This window comes from Danio rerio, chromosome 10 (genome assembly GCF_049306965.1).
Source record: "Danio rerio strain Tuebingen ecotype United States chromosome 10, GRCz12tu, whole genome shotgun sequence".
Lineage (NCBI taxonomy): Eukaryota > Metazoa > Chordata > Actinopteri > Cypriniformes > Danionidae > Danio > Danio rerio.
The window spans coordinates 30206344-30226518 of record NC_133185.1 but is presented as its reverse complement, the minus strand read 5'-3'; the positions used below and the strand labels follow the sequence as shown (position 1 = coordinate 30226518).

The window sequence follows — 20175 nt, the reverse complement described above, 5'->3', positions numbered from 1 at the left end:
TAAAATGAAATAAATGAAAAATAGCTCCAACTTTAGAATAACGTCCCAATCACATATATAGACTATTAACTGATACTTAACAAGTCTTTATTAAGTTATATACTAACCGCTTGTTCATGATCTATTACTAATTTATTAGGTATAGTTATAAATCATTAAAATACAGTTAAGAAGTCATTTACAACTTGTTAACAAACAGCTTGTAAGTTATCCATGATCCATCTATAAAGCACAATTATAAATAATTAACAAACTATTAACTTTTATTTAACAATTCATTTATAACTTGGTAACTAACAGTTTATTAATGGTCTATTAACTAGTTATAACGGATAGTTATTCTAAAGTGTTACCCAAAAATCTTTCTAAAATTTGTAATAGTTATTTGTATTACCAGAAACATTATCTGGACAACTTTAAGGGCAAACTTCTCAGTCTTCATGCTTTTTTTAAAGCCTAACTGTACGTTCAAACCGAAAGTAGCGAGAGCGTCAAAGTAGCCAGAAGTCATTCATTTTCAATGAGAGCCGACGGTGATAATCGGTGAGGAGCAGCATGGCGCATCTTCGCCAGTGTGGGCGTCGAAGAGAGTTGAAAACAAGTTAACTTTATGATAATGAGCTATGATGCGGTTCGGCGGCAAGCAATCTGAACAAAGAAGTCCACCACTTGAGAGGAGTCCAGAGAACACAGACCTGTGAACTTTGGTTCTGACCACAGTTGTTCCCAAGGGTTTGATTATTGTGGTCGCCGGATTTCCTATTATTTACAATGTTTTCTTACAGGAACATGCATTAAATAAGTTACTGGCGAGTTACTGATGTGCATTATTGTTATATATATTTATCTTTAAAAAAGCGGGAACCTCATGCGACAGTACAAAACAGTATTGCTGCTTCAGGATATTTCAGAAATATGGATATATTGGATAATTAAGCGGAGAAAAGCCACACCACATGCAATTTGATATTCCATTGTTGAATAATTTTAATAAGAAGTGTGCAACATTTTCACATTATAAAGCATGCTTTATGCAGGAATCTAACTGATATGCTGCAACAGCCCCTTTAAATACGAGATCAATGTAACGAATTTTGACGCTCTCGTCGCCAGAGCTGAAGGCCGACATCATTGTCGCCAGGTTGGCCAGAGCAACCTTTGACGTTCTCACTGTCTTCGGTATGAGCACACAGTAAGAGTTCATGTTTTATAAATCTAAACCTAAAAAAAAGTAAACCTGAAAAGCTGAACATTATAACTGGTTTTGATATCCAGGGTAAAACATGTTTTAATTTGTTTTCATAAAAAATCTGATTATTCCACCAATTTCTGATTTCTAAACTCCTCTTGGGGTTCAAAAATGGTATTGTGTTGTCTAAAGTTCATATAAATGAATATGAATATAACTCCAATTCTTTAAACAGCAAATAAACACTGTTCAAAAATAACCTTCAAATATTAATCACAGTTGCTTTTTTCCCTTCTGACATTATATGACAATATAATTTGACATGCCTCAACAGCAAATTAAATATCTAATGAATTGTCTCCAGAATAAACACTGAAATATACAGAATTGACACTGAATGAACATTGAAACCAAAATCTACTCAAAACCAAAAATTCACTAAAGAAAAGCATGTGGCAACAAGCCCTGGTCATTAGATTTCCCAAGTACTTGTTTGCATCAGTAAGTGTTGTAGATGTGCAGTACACTTTTCTTATACACCACCTACACTTTGAGAAAAAAAAAACAAAACGGTTTGCTTTCCAAACCTGTCAAGATGACTTGCTATAGCTCACAAGCAAAATTCAGGAGAGTTTCTTGCAGCTGCTCTTATAGGAAAGTGTCTGCCACGAATGTAAACCCATACGCATGAAGTGAATGTTTTGGGTTACTCACCTGCCAACCAACAGGAACTCTCCAACCAGGCGGCGACGTCTCATGGCCATGAGGATGCCCCGTACGGTCATGCCCTCGCAGAAACATGCCACCACACGAGCTTTGGGCAAGTGACTTCTCAGTTTATCGAGGAGACGGTCAAAGCTCTGCTCTCCAGCATTACTGTAGATCTTGTCGGAGTGGGCAATGCAGATGCCCTCCTTCGCTGCCATGTCTTTGAAGGCCTCCATTCCACTCTCTCCATAATTCCCTAAAATCGAAAGAGTGAATGATTTTTAAAACATCTTTTAAGGCTCAAAGAGGTTGTGACATGGTTATTACACCTTTAATTTCCTTTAGTGTACAATAATATAGTTTGGGATCTGCAAAGAGTCCAATTCAAGAGTTTTTATGTCTATGCTGGGTTGTCATAATTCAATGTTGGGTCAGATATGAACAAACCCAACATTGATTTAATTTCAATTAAATTGAAATGACACTTTTTAAACTAATGGTTGAGTTTGTCCATATTTGACCCAATGTTGGGTTCCAACAACCCAAAGTTTATAGTCTCGATACATAAGCATTGTTTCTGAACTTCCCTAAAAGATTTGATTGTAGTCATGGTTTTTTTCCAGGAACGTACATATTAGGAATAACTGTCAAGACGTTAAACTATCTATTTTAATAATTAAGATCAGAGTCAATAATAAAAAAAAATGTCATGGTTATCACACCTGAAGACACTGTGTGAATTTCAATCAGCTCCCTTGTTCACTGGTCAGGGCACTGATAAGGGAGTCGGCCATTTTGAGGGCTGTCTCTGTCAATCACAAAATACTTCTAGTGCAATGAAACATTTGCTGCCTTACAAGTCTCTCAATGCATTGTGAAAAGAAGGGAGCATCGATTCTCACTATATTCCCTTAATGGACTTTTCTGAAGTGTAAAGTGTAAATCCTATGCCATGCTTTTTAGTATGTTTCTGCATGTCAGAGAGATGCTGCTACACAGATCTAATATACCGATACACATGTAGTTTCTTCGCCAGCTGTTCACATTAACCTCCTAGGGCTTAGTGGCCACATCCATGAACAGCACATTTTAGCTCTTAAGTGGGTATTTTAAATGCTTTAAAGGTTTTATATTTTGTTACTGACATACAGTGTCAACCTGCAACTGTTTTGCAGCAGATGAAATGTCCCAAACCCTGTTTTTAACAGTCAAAAATGGGCAAATAATGTTGTTTTAACTGTCTGATAGTCAAAACATGTTTAAAAAAATGTGTATGTTAAATATGCATTAAAAACATTCATTTTTCTTGTCAGCTTAGTCCCTTTATTAATCTGGGGTCGCCACAGCGGAATGAACCGCCAACTTATCCAGCAAGTTTTTACGCAGCTCATTAAAAACAGTCTGGAAAAAGTGTTTTATGTAAATTCTGTCCACAAGTCCACATATATGGACATAATTTTTTCTTCAAAGGTACATCATATCAAAAGATGATACTTAGATTTTATTCTAATTAAGTTCCAATAAACCCAAAAAGAAAAGAGAAATACTGAAAAATAAAAAAACCTTAGGCCTAATAGACATAATAAAGATTATGTGCACTTGATTGTTTTTGTGTGCTTTTGATTTAGCCTTCTGTGGATTTGGCAGTTGATACTGATGAGAATACTGTAGTTTAATATAGTAGTTTGTTATTATAAATATTAAATATTAGTTTATTTTGTGATTCTGTGCTAAAAACGGTATATCAAGAGTCTAAACAAGACTTTAAAATACATCCAGGGTTTATTTGTAGTTGCATTGGAGAAGGCATTGCCTGAAGGTATACATGTTGGTATAAAAAGCAGAGGTCAGTATACTATTATGATATCCTTCACAAAAAAACAAAAAAAAAAAAACCTTATACTATTATATATACTATTGAATCGCGCATGCAAATTTGCAAAACATCAGACTTTTGGTTCCAAACACCTTCTGTAATAGAATCACTTTTACCATGTTTCAGAGAAAACTGACCATGCATTTGAACATTTGTTCTGTCTTTTCCTCTTGGCAGCAAATTTAAACAAAACTGTTTACTGAAGTTATTGTAGTTGAAAACAGCAGCGAACTCCGAACACACACTAGTCAGTTACTATAGTTACAGACGGGCTCTCAGTAGCGCTAAACATCAATTGTGTTCTTAAAGCTGAACAGCATATTTAAATGTCAAAGTAAATATTTTACAGTATGAAACAATAACTGAAACACAATAATTAAACATAAAATGACTAATCATTCTTATTGTCATAATTCAATTTAAGACCCAACACTATTTAGCAAACCAGATATTAAATATTTTGTTTTGAAACTGTTTAACAAAGCTACAACAACAAAAGATGGAAAATAGTAAAACTTGCATCATTTGAAATGTCTCTGAAGTAACATACTGTACGCCAGATTTTGTTGGCATAATCATGAATTTCCAAAAAGTCTGGGTTGATATTGAACACGGTTTTTGAGTAATCATGTAAATTTAGATTTGACACATGAAACAATACTTTTGGGGTGTTATGTTGAATTTAAATTTAGATTTACTGCACCTAAGTCACCTACAGAGTTAATATTCAATGAAAGGGTTCATATTACATGCTTTGCTTCTTGGAAATGCTCAGAAAGAACAAATAGATATTACTTCTTCATGCTTAGAAAAACTAATGAAAAACAGGCCATGCTGCCCCTCTTTCGCGCGTCAGGGGTAAACTCCCCCAATTTACATAAAAATCAGGTCACCTACTTTTGTGTGAGGAATGCTCCCAGTCTTCACACATTTTACGAGGTGCGAATTTGATACAAATGCAGACATGGTTTGATAAAACCCAAACATACAGATTAATTTTAACCACATACACCCATTTCTTCTAAATCAATGTACAAAAATATTAGATTATAAGCTCTGTTGATGGAACTAAAAAAAAATAAATAAATAAAAATAAAATAAAATAAATAAATAAATAAAAATAGGCATGTATATACTTGAAGTCAAAATTATTACACCCCCCTGAATTATTAGCCCCCTGTTTATTTTTTTTCTACAATTTCTGTTTGACGGAAAGAAGATTTTTTCAGCACATTTCTAAACATAATAGTTTTAATAACTCATCTCTAATAACTGATTTATTTTATCTTTGCCATGATGACAGTAATTAATATTTTACTAGATATTTTTCAAGACACTTCTATACAGCTTAAAGTGACATTTAAAGGCTTAACTAGGTTAATTAGGTTAACTTGGCAGGTTAGGATAATTAGGCATTTATTATATAATGATGGTTTGTTCTGTAGAATATCGAAAAAGATATATAGCATAAAGGGGCTAATAATTTTTACAAAGTGGTTTTTAAAAATTAAAAAACTGCTTTTATTCTAGATGAAATAAAACAAATAACAAAAAATATTATCAGACATACTGTGAACATTTCCTTGCTCTGTTAAACATAATTTGGGAAATATTTAAAAAGTAAAAAAAAAATCAAAGGGGGGCTAATAATTCTGACTTCAACTGTATAGTTGAACAGAGCAAGGAAATTTTCACAGTATGTCTGATGATATTTTTTTTTCTGGAGAAAGTCTTATTTTTAATTTTTATTTTTGGCTAGAATAAAAGCAGTTAAACATTTTTTAAACACCATTTTAAGGTCAAAATTATTAGCCTCTTTAAGCTATATATATTTTTTGATAGTCTACAGAAGAAACCATCATCATATAATAACTTGCCTAATTACCCTTACACGCCTAGTTAACTTAATTAACCTAGTTAAGCCTTTAAATGTACCTTTAAGCTGAATAGAAGTGTTTGGAAAAATATCTAGTCAAATATAATTTACTGTAATCATGGCAAACATAAAACAAATGAGTTATTAGAAATGAGTTATTATGTTTAGAAATGTGTTGAAAAAAAATCTTTTCTCTGTTAAACAGAAATTGGGGGAAAAATAAAAAGGGGGGCTGCAAATTCAGGGGGGCTAATAATTCTGACTTCAACTGTATGTCCCTGAGATCCCCTATTACCATCACATCCCACTGAAAAGCACTTAACTCCAAGCTGCCATTAGCGTTCCAGTGTGTAAACTGTGTTTGCAAGGTGAGAAATATCCATTGCTGTTCATCCTCACATGAGAGTTTCAAGAAAATATACTGTATCCAAATAATATTGCTAAAACTGCAGCACATATTAGGTATCAATGAAGTTCATTTTCATGTCCACATTATATATTTCTCTGCATGTCATTTATGCAACTAAAAAGTCCTTAAAATATACTATTTAAATATATTTATTATTTATTTATAACTATATGTTACTTAAATATATTTATCCACCAATTCTGGATTTAGCTGATGGAAAAAAAAGTGGCAGTAAGAATATTTAGTTTATATGATAAAAATAAGAAATGTTCTTGAGAACCAAATCACACAGTGACCATGTGCTAGCTATACCTTTTGTAATGTTTCAAAATATTATAAAGTAAAAAAAAAAACAGTAAATACAGTAAAAATAAGAAAAATATTTAAAATATTTATAAATCATTTAAAAAATATTTTTTCTTTATAAAACACTGAAAATAAAGATGTATTGGATTAACTACATTTTTTTACGTTAAGTGGTTGCAAGCAATTTATATGGGCTGAATTTAAACAAATTATTAAAGTTGATCATTACCAAATTTAATTAGTAAATTCAGATCATATAAATTGTTTACATCCACTTAATAAAATGTGTTCAATATAATGAATAGGTTTTTTAGTGCAGTGTGAAATATCCTCTAACATTTATTCAACGTTGAATACAGTTTTGTAACCCTTTTGCCATTTGTAATGTTTTACGTTGTGTCTCATTCTAAATCACCACAAACTGTTTGCAAAAGTCAGTATGACAGAACAAATATTTTTCAAGAAAAACAAGAAAATTAATTCTGAAGAATTGTGTGATCAACAAACATCCTGTTATCATTATTGCCATGGAGTAAATATTTAAGAAGATATAATTATTATATCATATTGACTATCAAACATATTGACTATCAAACTGATTTCATTCTTGTTCTCTGTGAAGTGATTTGAGAAGTGTACTTCCAAGTGTGCATGACTCCATCTCTAATCTCTCTCCTCAGGGGAAAAAAAAAAACTTTCTCAAATCTTTCATTCCTCGGTGCCAGTTCAGGGAATTAATTCTCTCTCTCTGCGCTCAAACTTCACCAGAACCTTCTGTCTCGGATAAAAATGGATATATGATTAAAGTTGCATAATATTTTCCTGGCATTTCATTAATAAAGAGCAAAATAACAAGTGGTCTCGCAATCCAAGAAGTGTCTAAAATGACCCCTGAACACCCTAACAGATATTTTGTCGACCTCGGCTGACTCTTTCCCTCCTACAGAGAGCGAGACGCTGCAGAAGTGACAAGTCTTTAAACAGTGTGTTTGCTCAAACAGGAAAATTCATTAAACGCCCACAGAGCTAAAGATGTAAATGATCATGGGGGTCGCCCTTTCAGCTAATGATTTCTGTTTGTTTTGTGGTCCGCCGTGAGGCCAAAAAAAAAGGGTAAAACAAAAGCGCGGCAGCAACACAATATGCGAGCGTGTCTATTAAACATTCAGTCTGTGTTCGGTCTATGCAAAACATCGTCGGGGTGGTTTTCTAACATCAAAGACTCGCTTGAACATGAGGAAACAATAGATGTATGGAGACTAATCTGTGGGAAGGTACATGTATGACGGTGATTGACGTCGAATGCTATCCGAGTATTATAAACTAATAAATGTTACAAAAAGAAATGTTGTAGAAATTAAAAACTTATTCTAAAGTGAATCATAAATCACACTAGACTGTTTATTTGTGGACTGGACTGATCTGCTGCCTCTTTTTTGATTCAACGATTTAAATGATCAGTATAGAGCAATCATTGCTAAACGATTCAGTAAATTATCTGGTCTCTTCAGAATAGGACTATCTGAATCATTGAATCAAACAGTCCACAACAGGACTACATACAATGTAATGATTCAAAAGATCATGTAAAATTTGACAGTAAACAATTTAATCAGTCAAATAACATGTTTAGATAATTTCAACAGTTAACAATTCAGTGATTCTGATAATCTGCAGATAAAAGTCAACGGATTCAGTGATTTAAATGATCCATGCAGAGTATGTCTACAGTTAATGATTCAGTAATTGAAACAAATTATTAAGAGCAAGTCAGGAGTTCATGATTCAGTGATTTCAATAATCTATAGAGCAGGTCAGGAGTAAACAATTCACTGTTTCAAATGATCAATTCAGAGCAAGTCTTCAGGAAATGATACACTGATTAAAAATATTTGTTTAGAACGAGTCTTCAGTCAATGATTAACTGATTCAAATGATCTGTTCAGAGCAAATCTCCAGTCAACAACTCATTAATTCAAATAATTTGGTCAGAGCGAGTATACCGTTAACAACTCACTGATTAAAATTATTTGGTCAGAGTGAGTCTACAGTTAACAACTCACTGATTCAGATGATTATTTCAGAGTAAGTCTACAGTTAATGATTCAGTAAGTAAAATGAACTATTAATAGCAAGTCAGGAGTTTACGATTCAGTGATTCCAATAATTCACAGAGCAAGTCAGGAATAAATGATTCACTGATTCAAATGATCGATTCAGAGCAAATGTTCAGTAAATGATACACTGATTCAAATTATTCGCTTGGATCTGTTCAGAGCAAATCTCTAGTCAACAACTTACTGATTCAAATGAGTCGGTCAGAGCGAGTCTACATTGAAATTTTCACCGACTCAAATGATTCGGTCTGAGCGAGTCTCCAGTTTACAACTGACTGATTCAAATGAATCTGAATTCCATTCAGAGTTTGTTTACAGTTAACAATTCAGTAATTGGAATTAATTATTAAAAGCAAGTCAGGAGTAAAGAATTCATTGATTCAAACAATCAATTCAGAGCAAGTCTTCAGTAAATGATACACTGATTCAAATTATTTGCACAGATTTAGTCTCCAGTCAACAACTCACTGATTCAAATGAGTCGGTCAGAGTGAGTCTCCAGTTAAGAACTCACTGATTCAGATGATCTGTTCAGAGTATGTCTACAGTTAGTAATTCAGTAATTGAAATGAACTATTAAGATAAAGTTAGGAGTTCACGACTGATTTCAATAATATATAGAGCAAGTCAGGAGTAAACGATTCACTGATTCAAATGCTTAATTCAGAGCTCTTCAGTAAATTATACATTAATTCAAACTATTCATTCAGAAGAGTCTGTAGTCTCCAGTCAACAACTCACTCATTCAAATGATTGAGCAAGAGTGAATTATAGTACAGGTTTCACTGAATTTACAAATGGGTTCAAAACGAGTTAAAGATGGGATATCCTTAGAGACTGAAGTGCCTCTGACTGATGCCTCGAAAAGAAAGTTATTAATGAATTTTAGTATTTATTATTGTAAATGAAAAATCATAATCAGAATAAATTGTCAAGCTTTTAAAGCCAGCTGAAGTCTTTGAATGCAGACATGTCCATATGTGGGTATTACTACCTAAATGGGGAATTTTAAAATAAATGTGATATCAAATTATCACAAATTAATGTTCATGGATTAACCATGCTGCTGTGTTACATAATGAAAAAAACAATAGTATGGTTATATAGCTTTCTTAACACAACACAATATTAAAGATTTAGCCCTTTTGGATGTTTTATATCAACAATTATTACATTTTTTTTGGGGGGGGAATCAATTTTCATGCAAAATAAATAAATAAATAAATAAACATTCATAGATAAGAATTACTTACTTTTACTACTGTAGTATATAAAAAGAATGCACTATTACTGGGGCAAACATTTTCAGGGTATCTCTATTTTTACTCGACTGTTTGATTTGTGTACTTCATCCACAGCTCAATACAAGCAGCTTTCTTTAACTATTTCTGTAGGATTATATTCGGTTGTTTTCCAAACAAAAACGATCAAACCAAATGTGATTACAAATATTTGATCTGGATTTTATACGTGGTGCCTATAAAATGATACCCATGAAGAAATTATAAAAGGTCAAAGTATGATATCCAACTTCTGAAGCAAAAGAAACTGCAGGCAAATGAATCAACATTATGGAGCATTTCACAGCTCTTTGTTTTGTATGTGGGTGAAAACCGGGTTGGTTCCACATTTAACTACACTCTAGCAATTATCACCTGTCTGTGAGCTCATCAATCATCTAGTCAACCCGTTTGAGTTTGTAATATACACAAGGGTAATAATAGTAAACTTAAAGTGGAAACCATTTCATAAAAAAAACAATAATAAAATTAAATGCATGTAGACTTATTTTAATATGAAAGGATATTTTTGATAGGAAAAAAAAAATAAATAAAAATTATATATATATATCTCAGTGTAATTTTTATTACTTGCATTTTTTTATTACTGGCAGTATTACTACATTTTTATTTTTTCGCCATTATTCATTCATTTATTTATTTTTCTTTGAACACAGCAGAAAGAACCGCCAACTTATTCAGCATATGTTGTACACAGCGGATGCCCTTCCAGCTGCAACCCAGTATTGGGAAACACCAATACACACTCATTCACTCACATAAATTACGGCCAATTTAATTTATTCAATTCACCCATAAAACATGTCTTTGGACTGTGGAGGAAACCAGAGCACCCGGAGGAAACCCACACAAACACTGGGAGAACATACAAACTCCACACAGAAATGCCAACTGACCCAGCTGGGACTCGAACCAGTGACCTTCTTGCTGTGAGGTGACAGTGCTAACCACTGAGCCACTGTGTTGCCATTGCCATTATTCTCATTGTGATAATAATAATAATAATAATAATAATAATAATAATAATAATAATAATTGTTTTTTATTAATCATTAACATATATATATATATATATATATATATATATATATATATATATATATATATATATATATATATATATATATATATATATATATATATATAAATATCAATAGAACTTAAGTGAAAAAATAAATGAAAAATGAAAACACACCCATGATAAATCTGGTGTCAAGTATAATTTACTAAATTTATATTAAATCAACAAATTATTAAAATGAATACCAGATATCTGAATATTGACTTAATGTGGCACATTACATGTGAGAAACATTTCCTTTTAAGAACAATAAAGACATTTAGCTCTTTAAGCCAAGATAAAGCAACAGTTACAGTGATACATTATCACCTAATAAAATCCCTCAGGAAATCTCTCATCTTGAGAACGTGGAGGATTTAACACTTTAAATAATAGTGTTATGTGCTGTTAAAGATCTCACTAGAACACTTTTGTGCAGCACTAATGTGAGCAAGAAATTAAACCACCAAGCTGGAAAAAGAAAGAGAGAATTCAGCTCAAAAGAAAAAGAGTTTGAGGGCAGATTTAGTTCAAATGGTGAAAAATCTCATAATAACCCATGAAACTGAAATCCTTCCCCAGAGGCAGAGATCACATACCTTCAGTGTGAATGGCAGAAACGTAGGTCCAGTTGTATCTTTTGACGATGTCCACCATTGCCCGGGCTTGTTGGGCATCAGAGGGCACCACTCTCATGAAGTACTTATACAAAGACTTATCGCTGAGATCCATGCTGGTTGCCGAATACGCGATCTGGGGAATATTGAAGAGCTGCAGGAGATTCTGCACCTGGATGGCCACAGAGCTGGATCCAGGCCCGATCAGACCCACAATAGGCTTCTTCCCTTTCATGGGAGTCCCTCCACCTTCGGTGGAACATTTAGCCATGCCTTCCTCCTCCTCGGCTGAGACCAGAGTGTCCCGGATGAACTCAATGCTCTGCTCCAGAGCCACGGCAGAATGCCAGCAGGAGTCTCGGATTTCACAGCCTAGGGTGATGTTGGGAAGGATGAGCGGGTCTGCGTTGATGCGGTCCAGGGTGTGCATCATGGCCTCCACCCGCTGGATGCCATACTGCTCTCGGACGGCGCCACACTTGCGCTCGTGGACCTTGTCTGCTGGCGGCTGATGGTGGACGGAGAAAAGTGCCCCGATAATGATGTCTCCAGGAATGTGGGCCAAAACTCGTCGCTCACTAGCCTGGGCCTCGGCTAAAATCCGGGTAGGACCCAATCTGTTCCCAATCAGCACAAACACCAGCAAATGAAAAACCCCCATTTCCTCTGTCAGATCAGAGTGTTGGACACAGGTATAGACCCTCAGGGCATCTGAAAGAGTGAGAAGAAGCAGAAATGTTCAGAACAGCACTTTCCCTGGAGATCATCAACCTCCCACTGAATCACAGAGGTGCATATTTGCGAGAGTCGTGATAAGGATGAGCTGTCGCCAGGGCAACGTCTTATTCAAAAGTGTGAGGATTTCTCTGCCTTACTCTGAATATCTGCGGATCTGGAGGAAAACAAAGTTGAAACGCACACCAAGAAGTTCGCTTGATCTCAGATCCCTTTGAAATGCATCACCTGGTTGGAGATGATCAACGTTCACATCTTAAAACATGTATTGATTTAGATTCTTGTGCTGGTTCAGAATTTTATTCAGCTCATAAAATTAAAGGCATTAAACTTACCTGAATTCAATATTTACTTACCCTTAAGGGGTTATAAATCTTTATGAGTTTCTTTATTCTGTTAAGCGCAAAGAAGATATTTTGAAGAAAGCTGAAAACCTGTAACCATTGACTTCATTCATTCATGCGTTTTATTCCAGCTTGGTCCCTTTATTAATCAGGGGTCGCCACAGCGGAATGAACCAAAAACTTATCCAGCATATTTTTTTTAACGCCGCTGCGGATGCCCTTCCAGCCACAACCCAATACCAGGAAACACCCATAAACTCTTGCATTCACACACACTATGGTCTATTTAGTTTATTCAACTCACGTATACCGGATGTCTTTGGACTGTGGGGAAACCAGAGGACACGGAGGAAACTCCTCCCAAACATGGGAAGAACATGCAAACTCCACACAGAAATGCCAACTGACCCAGCCAGGGCTCGAACTAGTGACCTTTTTGCTGTGAGGCGGTTGTGCTACCCACTGCACTACCACTGACTTCCATGAAAGGAAAAATAAATACAGTAGAACTATAAAAGCCAATGGTAATAATGGTTTTTAACTTTCTTAAAAATATCTTCTTAGCAGGTTTTGAACAAGTAAAGGTTGAGTAAATGAATATAGAATTTACGATTTTGGGTGAACTATCCCTTTAAGTGCCAAATGCGAGTAAAATTGGTGATTAATTAATTATGACATTACCCGAGAATGTGAAACAGTTTTGCATGATTATCAAAATCTAAAGCCTGCATTTCAGTGGCTCAATGGTTAGCACAGTCACCTCACAGCAAGAAGGTAGCTGGTTCGAGTGCAGATTGAGCCAGTTGGCTTGCATGTTCTCCGTGTTCATGTGGGTTTCCTCCAGGTGCTCTGGTTTCTGCCACAGTTCAAAGACATGCAGTATAGGTGTATGGGTGTTTCCTAGTACAGGGTTGTGGCTGGAAGGGGATCTGCCACGTACAACATATACTGGAATAGTTGATGGTTCATTTTGCAGTGGCGACCCTTGATAAATAAGGGACTGAGCCAAAGAAAAATGAATGAATGAGTATGGTGATCATTTCACATGACCAACTCATGATAACAGTGTTTTCAGTATCTCAGAGCTCGTTTTTTTGTTATATCTTTGGATTATATACGGCACTTTTCTGTAAATGGTGTTAAATTAAACATCTTACAATGATTTATAAACCTGAAGACACAACAATAGAGAAGCATTTCTAAAATAAACAAACAAACATACAAACAAACAGGACAAGTTCCTGGTTTTCAGCCAAAACATAATCAATGTGGTTTCAAGCTTTAACACAAAGAAAAAAAAAATCAATTTTAGCTCATCTATTGTTATACTGCAAGGTTTAAGGGTTGTCATGTCAAGAGAACATCTGTAAGGGATTTGAGCACCATTATTGATAAATGCCCATCCATAATTAATACTACTTTTTTGTTGTAACAGACTTGTAGAAACCCACTTTGAACACAGCCTCATGTATATTTCATAAAATTGATCCTTCATATATTTTTACTCAAGATACAGAGTTGGTATTTGAACACAGAATAATGATCCTCTAGTTTAGATTTTGTTTTCTAATTTCAAAGAATCTATACATTTTTAAACAGCCAGGACTTTAACTCGGCAGAAAACCTGATTTGTTTTAAAGCAAAATTGTTGGGCAAACTTATAAAGCGCATTCTGTTCAGTTGGATCCGTGACAAACCACCAACAGTGGAGATGCATGACGCATAAAGAGCCTGCTAGTTCAGCTATTGCTTAAAAACGCAGCAAGTTATGTTGTGTACATTATATAGATCAAACAAGAGGCATGAATTACTCATTAAAATGTGTCAGACACAAAAGTTGAAAGAGATGTGAGCTGTCCGTGGTGCTGAAAAGCAGTCTGAAACATTAACCAGAAACCTCAATCAATGGATGCCATTGAAAATTAAACTGTGTGGCAAATACCACTTCATATCGCCATCAAACATATTCCTACTTATGAACTTGGTTGATTAATAGACAATATCGTTCTAATTAAACAAAAACATGAACACGAACTTAACCAGTAAACATTAGATCGCTATTGAATATTAATACGACACAAATCATAATAAAACTTACCGTTTTGTCGCTATTTTGGTCCATCGCTCGTGTTCTCACTAGCGGAGAGTCTTTGGGTGTATGAGCGCGTGCGATGCGCGTTCACTTCAGCGACAACTCTCGCGCGCGTCACGTGACATGTATTTATTAATTTATTTATTTTATAATATTTACATCTTGTTTTCACAGTCCGTGGAGGCGATAATCAGACTCAAATAATATACTTAATTAAAATTTCAAACGAATTAAGTTCTAAATTCCAAAATAAAACGAAAAGTGGAACATTTTTTGCATAAAAAACATTTTTAATCAGTGGAAGGTGATTCTTTTTGCATAGGATACATAAAAACCTCTAAAATAAGTTGGACAACTGATTTTGTTTTGTGTGTCAAAATAAACGATTAGCATCTTGTTGTAAATGTTCATGAATCTGGCTTTCCACTGATCAGAAAACGTGTTTATTATTTTCTCTTACATAGCCCCTATCATTTAATGTTTCGTCTTATTTATACGGACACAGCGCCATCATCTGGACACTTTGAACAGTACATTTTATAACACTTCAATGCTGCTTCTCGTGGGCTATTTTTACAACCTCAATGATTTATCTCACTTTTGCATTCTTCAACACCATACCAGAAATAATTAATAACTTATGGGTTATTGTTGAATTTCATTTTTTTTTTATTTGTCATTAGAATTATTTGCCTTTTGCTGTCAAGAACAGAGAAGTGTAAGGGGAAGTATGAAGTAAACAGCACCTGTGTATTACTGATTGCAACCCAAAACCCCAAACATGCCATGAAGCAGAAAAGAGGGATGGTGAGCCAGAAAGGCAAGACTTGGACCTAAAGTTTTCCATGAGTCGGGTCTAAAAGAGAACAGATAATTCTATAAAACATATTTTTATATCTTATAGAATTGTAAAACTAAATGAATATTCCTGCAGAATATTTCTTGAATAATCTTAGCATATAACTCCAGTTGTGCTTGTGTTCCAGTTAAATTGAGAACTGATTTCTGTTTTGTTTTTTACTTGGAATAATAATTGTACACTAATAATAATACCAACAATAATAATTTTACTTTTAGTTATTATATTAAATATTAAAAATAAATGGGGGGTGGAGGGCTTTTGAGGGGCCATGGTCCCAATATTCAATGCAAAAGACAGTGATGACATCAGAATACAACTATGCATAAATCTGAATAATTTCAAAATAAAACTATGAGATGATTAATTATGCTATTAACATATTCTTGCTCGCTCTCATTGACTACATACAAATAGACTGTTTTCAAATCAGACATTTGTCATTATTAGATTCTCTGTTGCATATTTATCATGTCAAGCAGATATACTGCCACTCACAATCAGTAAATGTTTATTCTTACACAGAAGACTCATTGTGGACACAGGCATACTCAATTTATCTCCAGTTTCTCTAATCAAATTCATTCATTCATTTTCTTTTCGAGTTAGTCCCCTTATTAATCCGGGGTTGCCACAGCGAAATGAACAAACTTATCCAGGACATGTTTTACGCAGCGGATGCCCTTTCAGCTGCAACCCATCTCTGGGAAACAGCCAAGCACACTGATTCACACTTATACACAACAGACAATTTAGCCTACCCAATTCACCTGTACTGCATGTCTTTGGACTGTGGGGAAACCCAACTGACCCAGACGAGGCTCGAACCAGCAACCTTTTTGCTGTGAGGCAACAGCACTACCTACTGTGCCACCGCGTTGTCCTTCATCAAAAACTTCATTCTATCTTTAAAAATATATAATATAGCTTTGATTTGTGGACGTATTGGTCCAGTCATCATCCATTCTGAATGTTCACTGGATTGGAAAAACAATTCTTCATTAAAACAATATTTGTGCATATATTGACTTAATATAACATGCAACTCCAAGCAAGAACATTCTTCCAATATTTATGCTATTCCGTCATTTAATTACTTGAATTTTACACTTTTACACACTCTTTACACTCTCCTAGCTTTACCCCTCAAAAATGCCCCCCTCCCAGGATTTCTGTCAGTCCACCCTTCTGTGTTAGGCCTAAACTGTACTGATTGTAATGAATTGTTATCAGCTATAAATTTTTAATAGAATTCAATGTTGTGAATAATAAAATCAATAGATAGACAAATCAAATAGCTATTTCAGGACCAAACACATGCAGCATCTTCCCATATCACTTTTGGCCTCTAGAGGGCAACAACATACTTTTTTTTATTTCACAGGAACATGTTTTAAATATTAATGTCTTTATCAAGGTTATGGTGTTAGCTCAAGTTTTAACTAAAATAATATTTTGTGATACAAAATGTGAAATACGATTTTATGTAAACCAAAGCATTCAGAAATCCTCTGGCATGAGGCGTATGCTACAAATAAATCTCACCTGATTCTAGTTGTGCTCGTCTATATAAAGCTGATTGCAACTGTTTGCGCATGTCTGTGGAGCTGTTTTGTATACAGTCTTGCGCTGTCGGCTCTGTTTTATCACTTATTGTAACGTTTGATCTTAAAATATTTTTTTCTGAAAGTTTAATAAGTGTTTTTTTGTGTCAGCTACAGCACTGAGATTCAAAATGCCTACAGAAAATCTTTCAGATAAACGCATGTCCAAGTTCAAAAATAAGGGCAAGGAGCCGACGGTGAGCTGAGCATCCATTCTCACTATTTTCATCCTTTTAACTATTCAGTCTTTAATCTTTTGATATTCACACCGTATCTCCGCTTGCAGAAACTGCGTGACCGCAGAGTTGCGGAGTGTGTTGAGTTTCGAAAAGCTCAAAGGGTTGAGGGTATCATGAAGAGAAGAAATATTACATCCTTGGGAGATGAAGAACCTCTCTCACCAGAGTTTAACACGGACAATGAACAGGTGTTGACTGATTTTTTTTCTATTAATTAGACCTCACATTATTGCAGGACTCTTACAGCTTGCTGTTTTTATTAAGGTCATCTGTACAACAATTGAAGAAATTGTTGCAAACGTGAACACTGACTGCCCAGAGAAGCAGAGGAACGGTTGTCAAGCAGCAAGGTCTAGTTACAAATGTTAATTTTACTATCAATGATATCCTGGTGTGTTAAGCAAGGGTGTCCAAACTTGTTCTTGGAAGGTGCACCTACAGAGACAAGCTCCAGACTTATTTTAAATGTGTGATCCTGCTAATAAGTGTCTTTTGTAATGACTAAATGTACAGGATGATGTGCTGGAACTATTTGGAGCTGAAATCTGTAGGACGATGCCCTTTTAAGAAATTGGATTGAACACTTGTGTTATAATTTTCAACCTTTAGTTTGGTCCCTACAGGAAGCTGCTTTCTCGGGAAAGGAACCCTCCCCTGAAAGAGATCATTGAGGCAGGACTTCTGACCCGCTTTGTGGAGTTTCTAGGCAGGAACGATGACCCCACCCTGCAGTTTGAGGCTGCTTGGTCGCTCACTAATGTTGCATCTGGCACCTCCTGGCACACACAGCAGGTGGTAGAGCACGGTGCGGTGCCAGCCTTCATCGCACTGTTGGCTTCACCAATGCTGAACATCAGTGAACAGGCTGTCTGGGCTTTAGGCAACATTGCAGGTTAGGATCATTTGAGTTCCAAGGGGCCTCTGCATCTTGAAAGCATGCTAAGATTAAACATTTTCTGTTTTGCTTTGAGAAACCTTTATACATGGATATTCAGAAATTAAGATGCAAGATTTTATTTATTTTTGGAAATTGCTTGCCAATGCAGTCATTGTTTTTTATTAGGTGATGGTTCCTCCTATAGAGATGCCTTGATTGACTGTGGGGTAATCCCTGCGCTGTTGGCACGGCTCACTCCAGATGCTCCTGTGAGTTTAGATTTACTATCCTAGACCTCTGGAGTTGTAAATATAAATAAACACAGAGAAAATAAACCCCACAATGTTTTGCAGGTGGGATACCTTCGCAATCTCACATGGACCCTGTCGAACCTTTGTAGGAACAAGAATCCCTTTCCCCGTTTCAGTGCTGTCCAACAAATGCTCCCCTCTATTATTCAATTACTCCATCACAGTGACAAATCCATCTTGTCTGATGCATGCTGGGCCATTTCATACCTGACTGATGGACCAAACGAGCGAATTGATGTGATCATCAAGGCTGGAATCCTCACACGGTTGGTTGAACTCTTGGGCTTTGAGGAACTTGCTGTGGTGGTAAGTACATTTTTTAATATTGAATCTTTATTTTTGGGTTGACCTTGGACTAAACACTCCAATTCTCCAGACTCCAGCACTACGTTCGATTGGGAACATTGTTAGTGGCTCAGACCTGCAGACGCAAGCGGCCATTGATGCAGGTGTGTTGAGTGCTTTGCCCAAGCTGATGCGGCATCAGAAGTCCAGTGTTCAGAAGGAGGCAGCTTGGGCAGTGTCCAACATTGCAGCTGGACCCTGCCAACAGATCCAACAGCTCATCACGTGTGGATTGTTGGCTCCACTAGTGGATCTACTAAGGAATGTATGTCATAACTGATGCCTTGCTTGCATGTTTATCTTCTGCCCCCGCAGAGTTCCCCATAAAATGCTTTGGCTTTGATTGTGTGCTTCTAAAGCTGCTCATAAAATGAGGCCAATTATACAAGCAGTCCCTCCTGGGGCCTTCTCGAATGTAGTTGCATTTCCAGTTGGCAAAAGTGCACCGTAACGCGTATTGTCAAATCTTTGAGGTAATATAGAAGAATGTCTTCACTGAGCAACTGGCTAAACTGAATTCGGTCTTGTGCTGTGCCCCCCTCCCCACCTTTTATTTTTTTTTTTTTGTAGGGTGACTTCAAAACCCAACGTGAGGCAGTGTGGGCAGTGACTAACTACACAAGCGGTGGGACTGTAGAGCAAGTCGTTCATCTGGTCAAGTGTGGTGCTTTAGAGGCCATTTTGAACTTGCTGCAAGTTAAAGACACCAAGACTGTCTTGGTCATCTTGGATGCCATCAGTAACATTTTCCTGGTGAGTCTGCTTTTGTGTGGCTTTATGCAAAATCCTACTCCATCTCCCAGTGGTAGGCATTGTGTGGGATATGCTAAAATATTAACCGCGTGCCTTCTGCAGGCTGCCGAGAAACTAGGGGAGGTGGATAAGCTTTGTTTGTTGGTGGAGGAAGTGGGAGGGCTGGATCGAATCGAGTTTCTTCAGAACCATGAAAACAATGCTGTTTATAGAGCGGCTCAAGCTCTAATTGAGAAGTATTTCAGTGAGGTGGGTGTCGCTTATGATTTTTTATTTTTTTTTTTTTGTCATGGAGACATTTGACATGTTACTGTAACACTTTGCAAATGCACCTTTTGATCTTGTGACCTGCTTTGCAGCAGAACTTTTTTTCATCTGCATTTATAATACACCTTCCCATTGTAATCTCTTGTTCACTCAGGATGGTGAAGATCAGTGCCTGACAACTGAAGCAACAGATGCAAACTTTGTCTTTGGAGCCTCTGAGGTCCAAAAGAGATTTGATTTTTGATTTCTTTTAAAATGATTACATTTAATAAATAAAAGATATTTTTGCA

General features: G+C 35.7%; 2 protein-coding genes across 5 annotated transcripts in view; one reads left to right on the top strand and one right to left on the bottom strand.

The window, feature by feature from the left end:
• grm5a (glutamate receptor, metabotropic 5a) overlaps positions 1-14698 on the bottom strand; it is a 52266-nt gene extending 37568 nt beyond the window's left edge. For 3 of the 4 annotated variants that reach the window (XM_073914128.1, XM_073914127.1, XM_009305305.5), the window contains exons 1-3: positions 14637-14698; positions 11442-12170; positions 1904-2153 (exon numbers count right to left, since the gene is read on the bottom strand). In XM_073914128.1, the coding sequence (XP_073770229.1) occupies positions 1904-1990 (87 nt within the window). In that variant the 5' untranslated portion in view covers positions 1991-2153; positions 11442-12170; positions 14637-14698. 4 annotated transcript variants of the gene reach the window in all.
• Positions 14699-17090: 2392 nt separating this feature from the next.
• kpna7 (karyopherin alpha 7 (importin alpha 8)) lies at positions 17091-20175 on the top strand. Its single transcript, NM_213070.1, is given in 10 exon segments — positions 17091-17290; positions 17380-17520; positions 17597-17682; positions 17956-18224; positions 18396-18478; positions 18563-18826; positions 18897-19130; positions 19436-19618; positions 19721-19867; positions 20040-20175. Coding segments are annotated over 10 exon segments (1563 nt in total). The 5' UTR covers positions 17091-17224; the 3' UTR covers positions 20130-20175.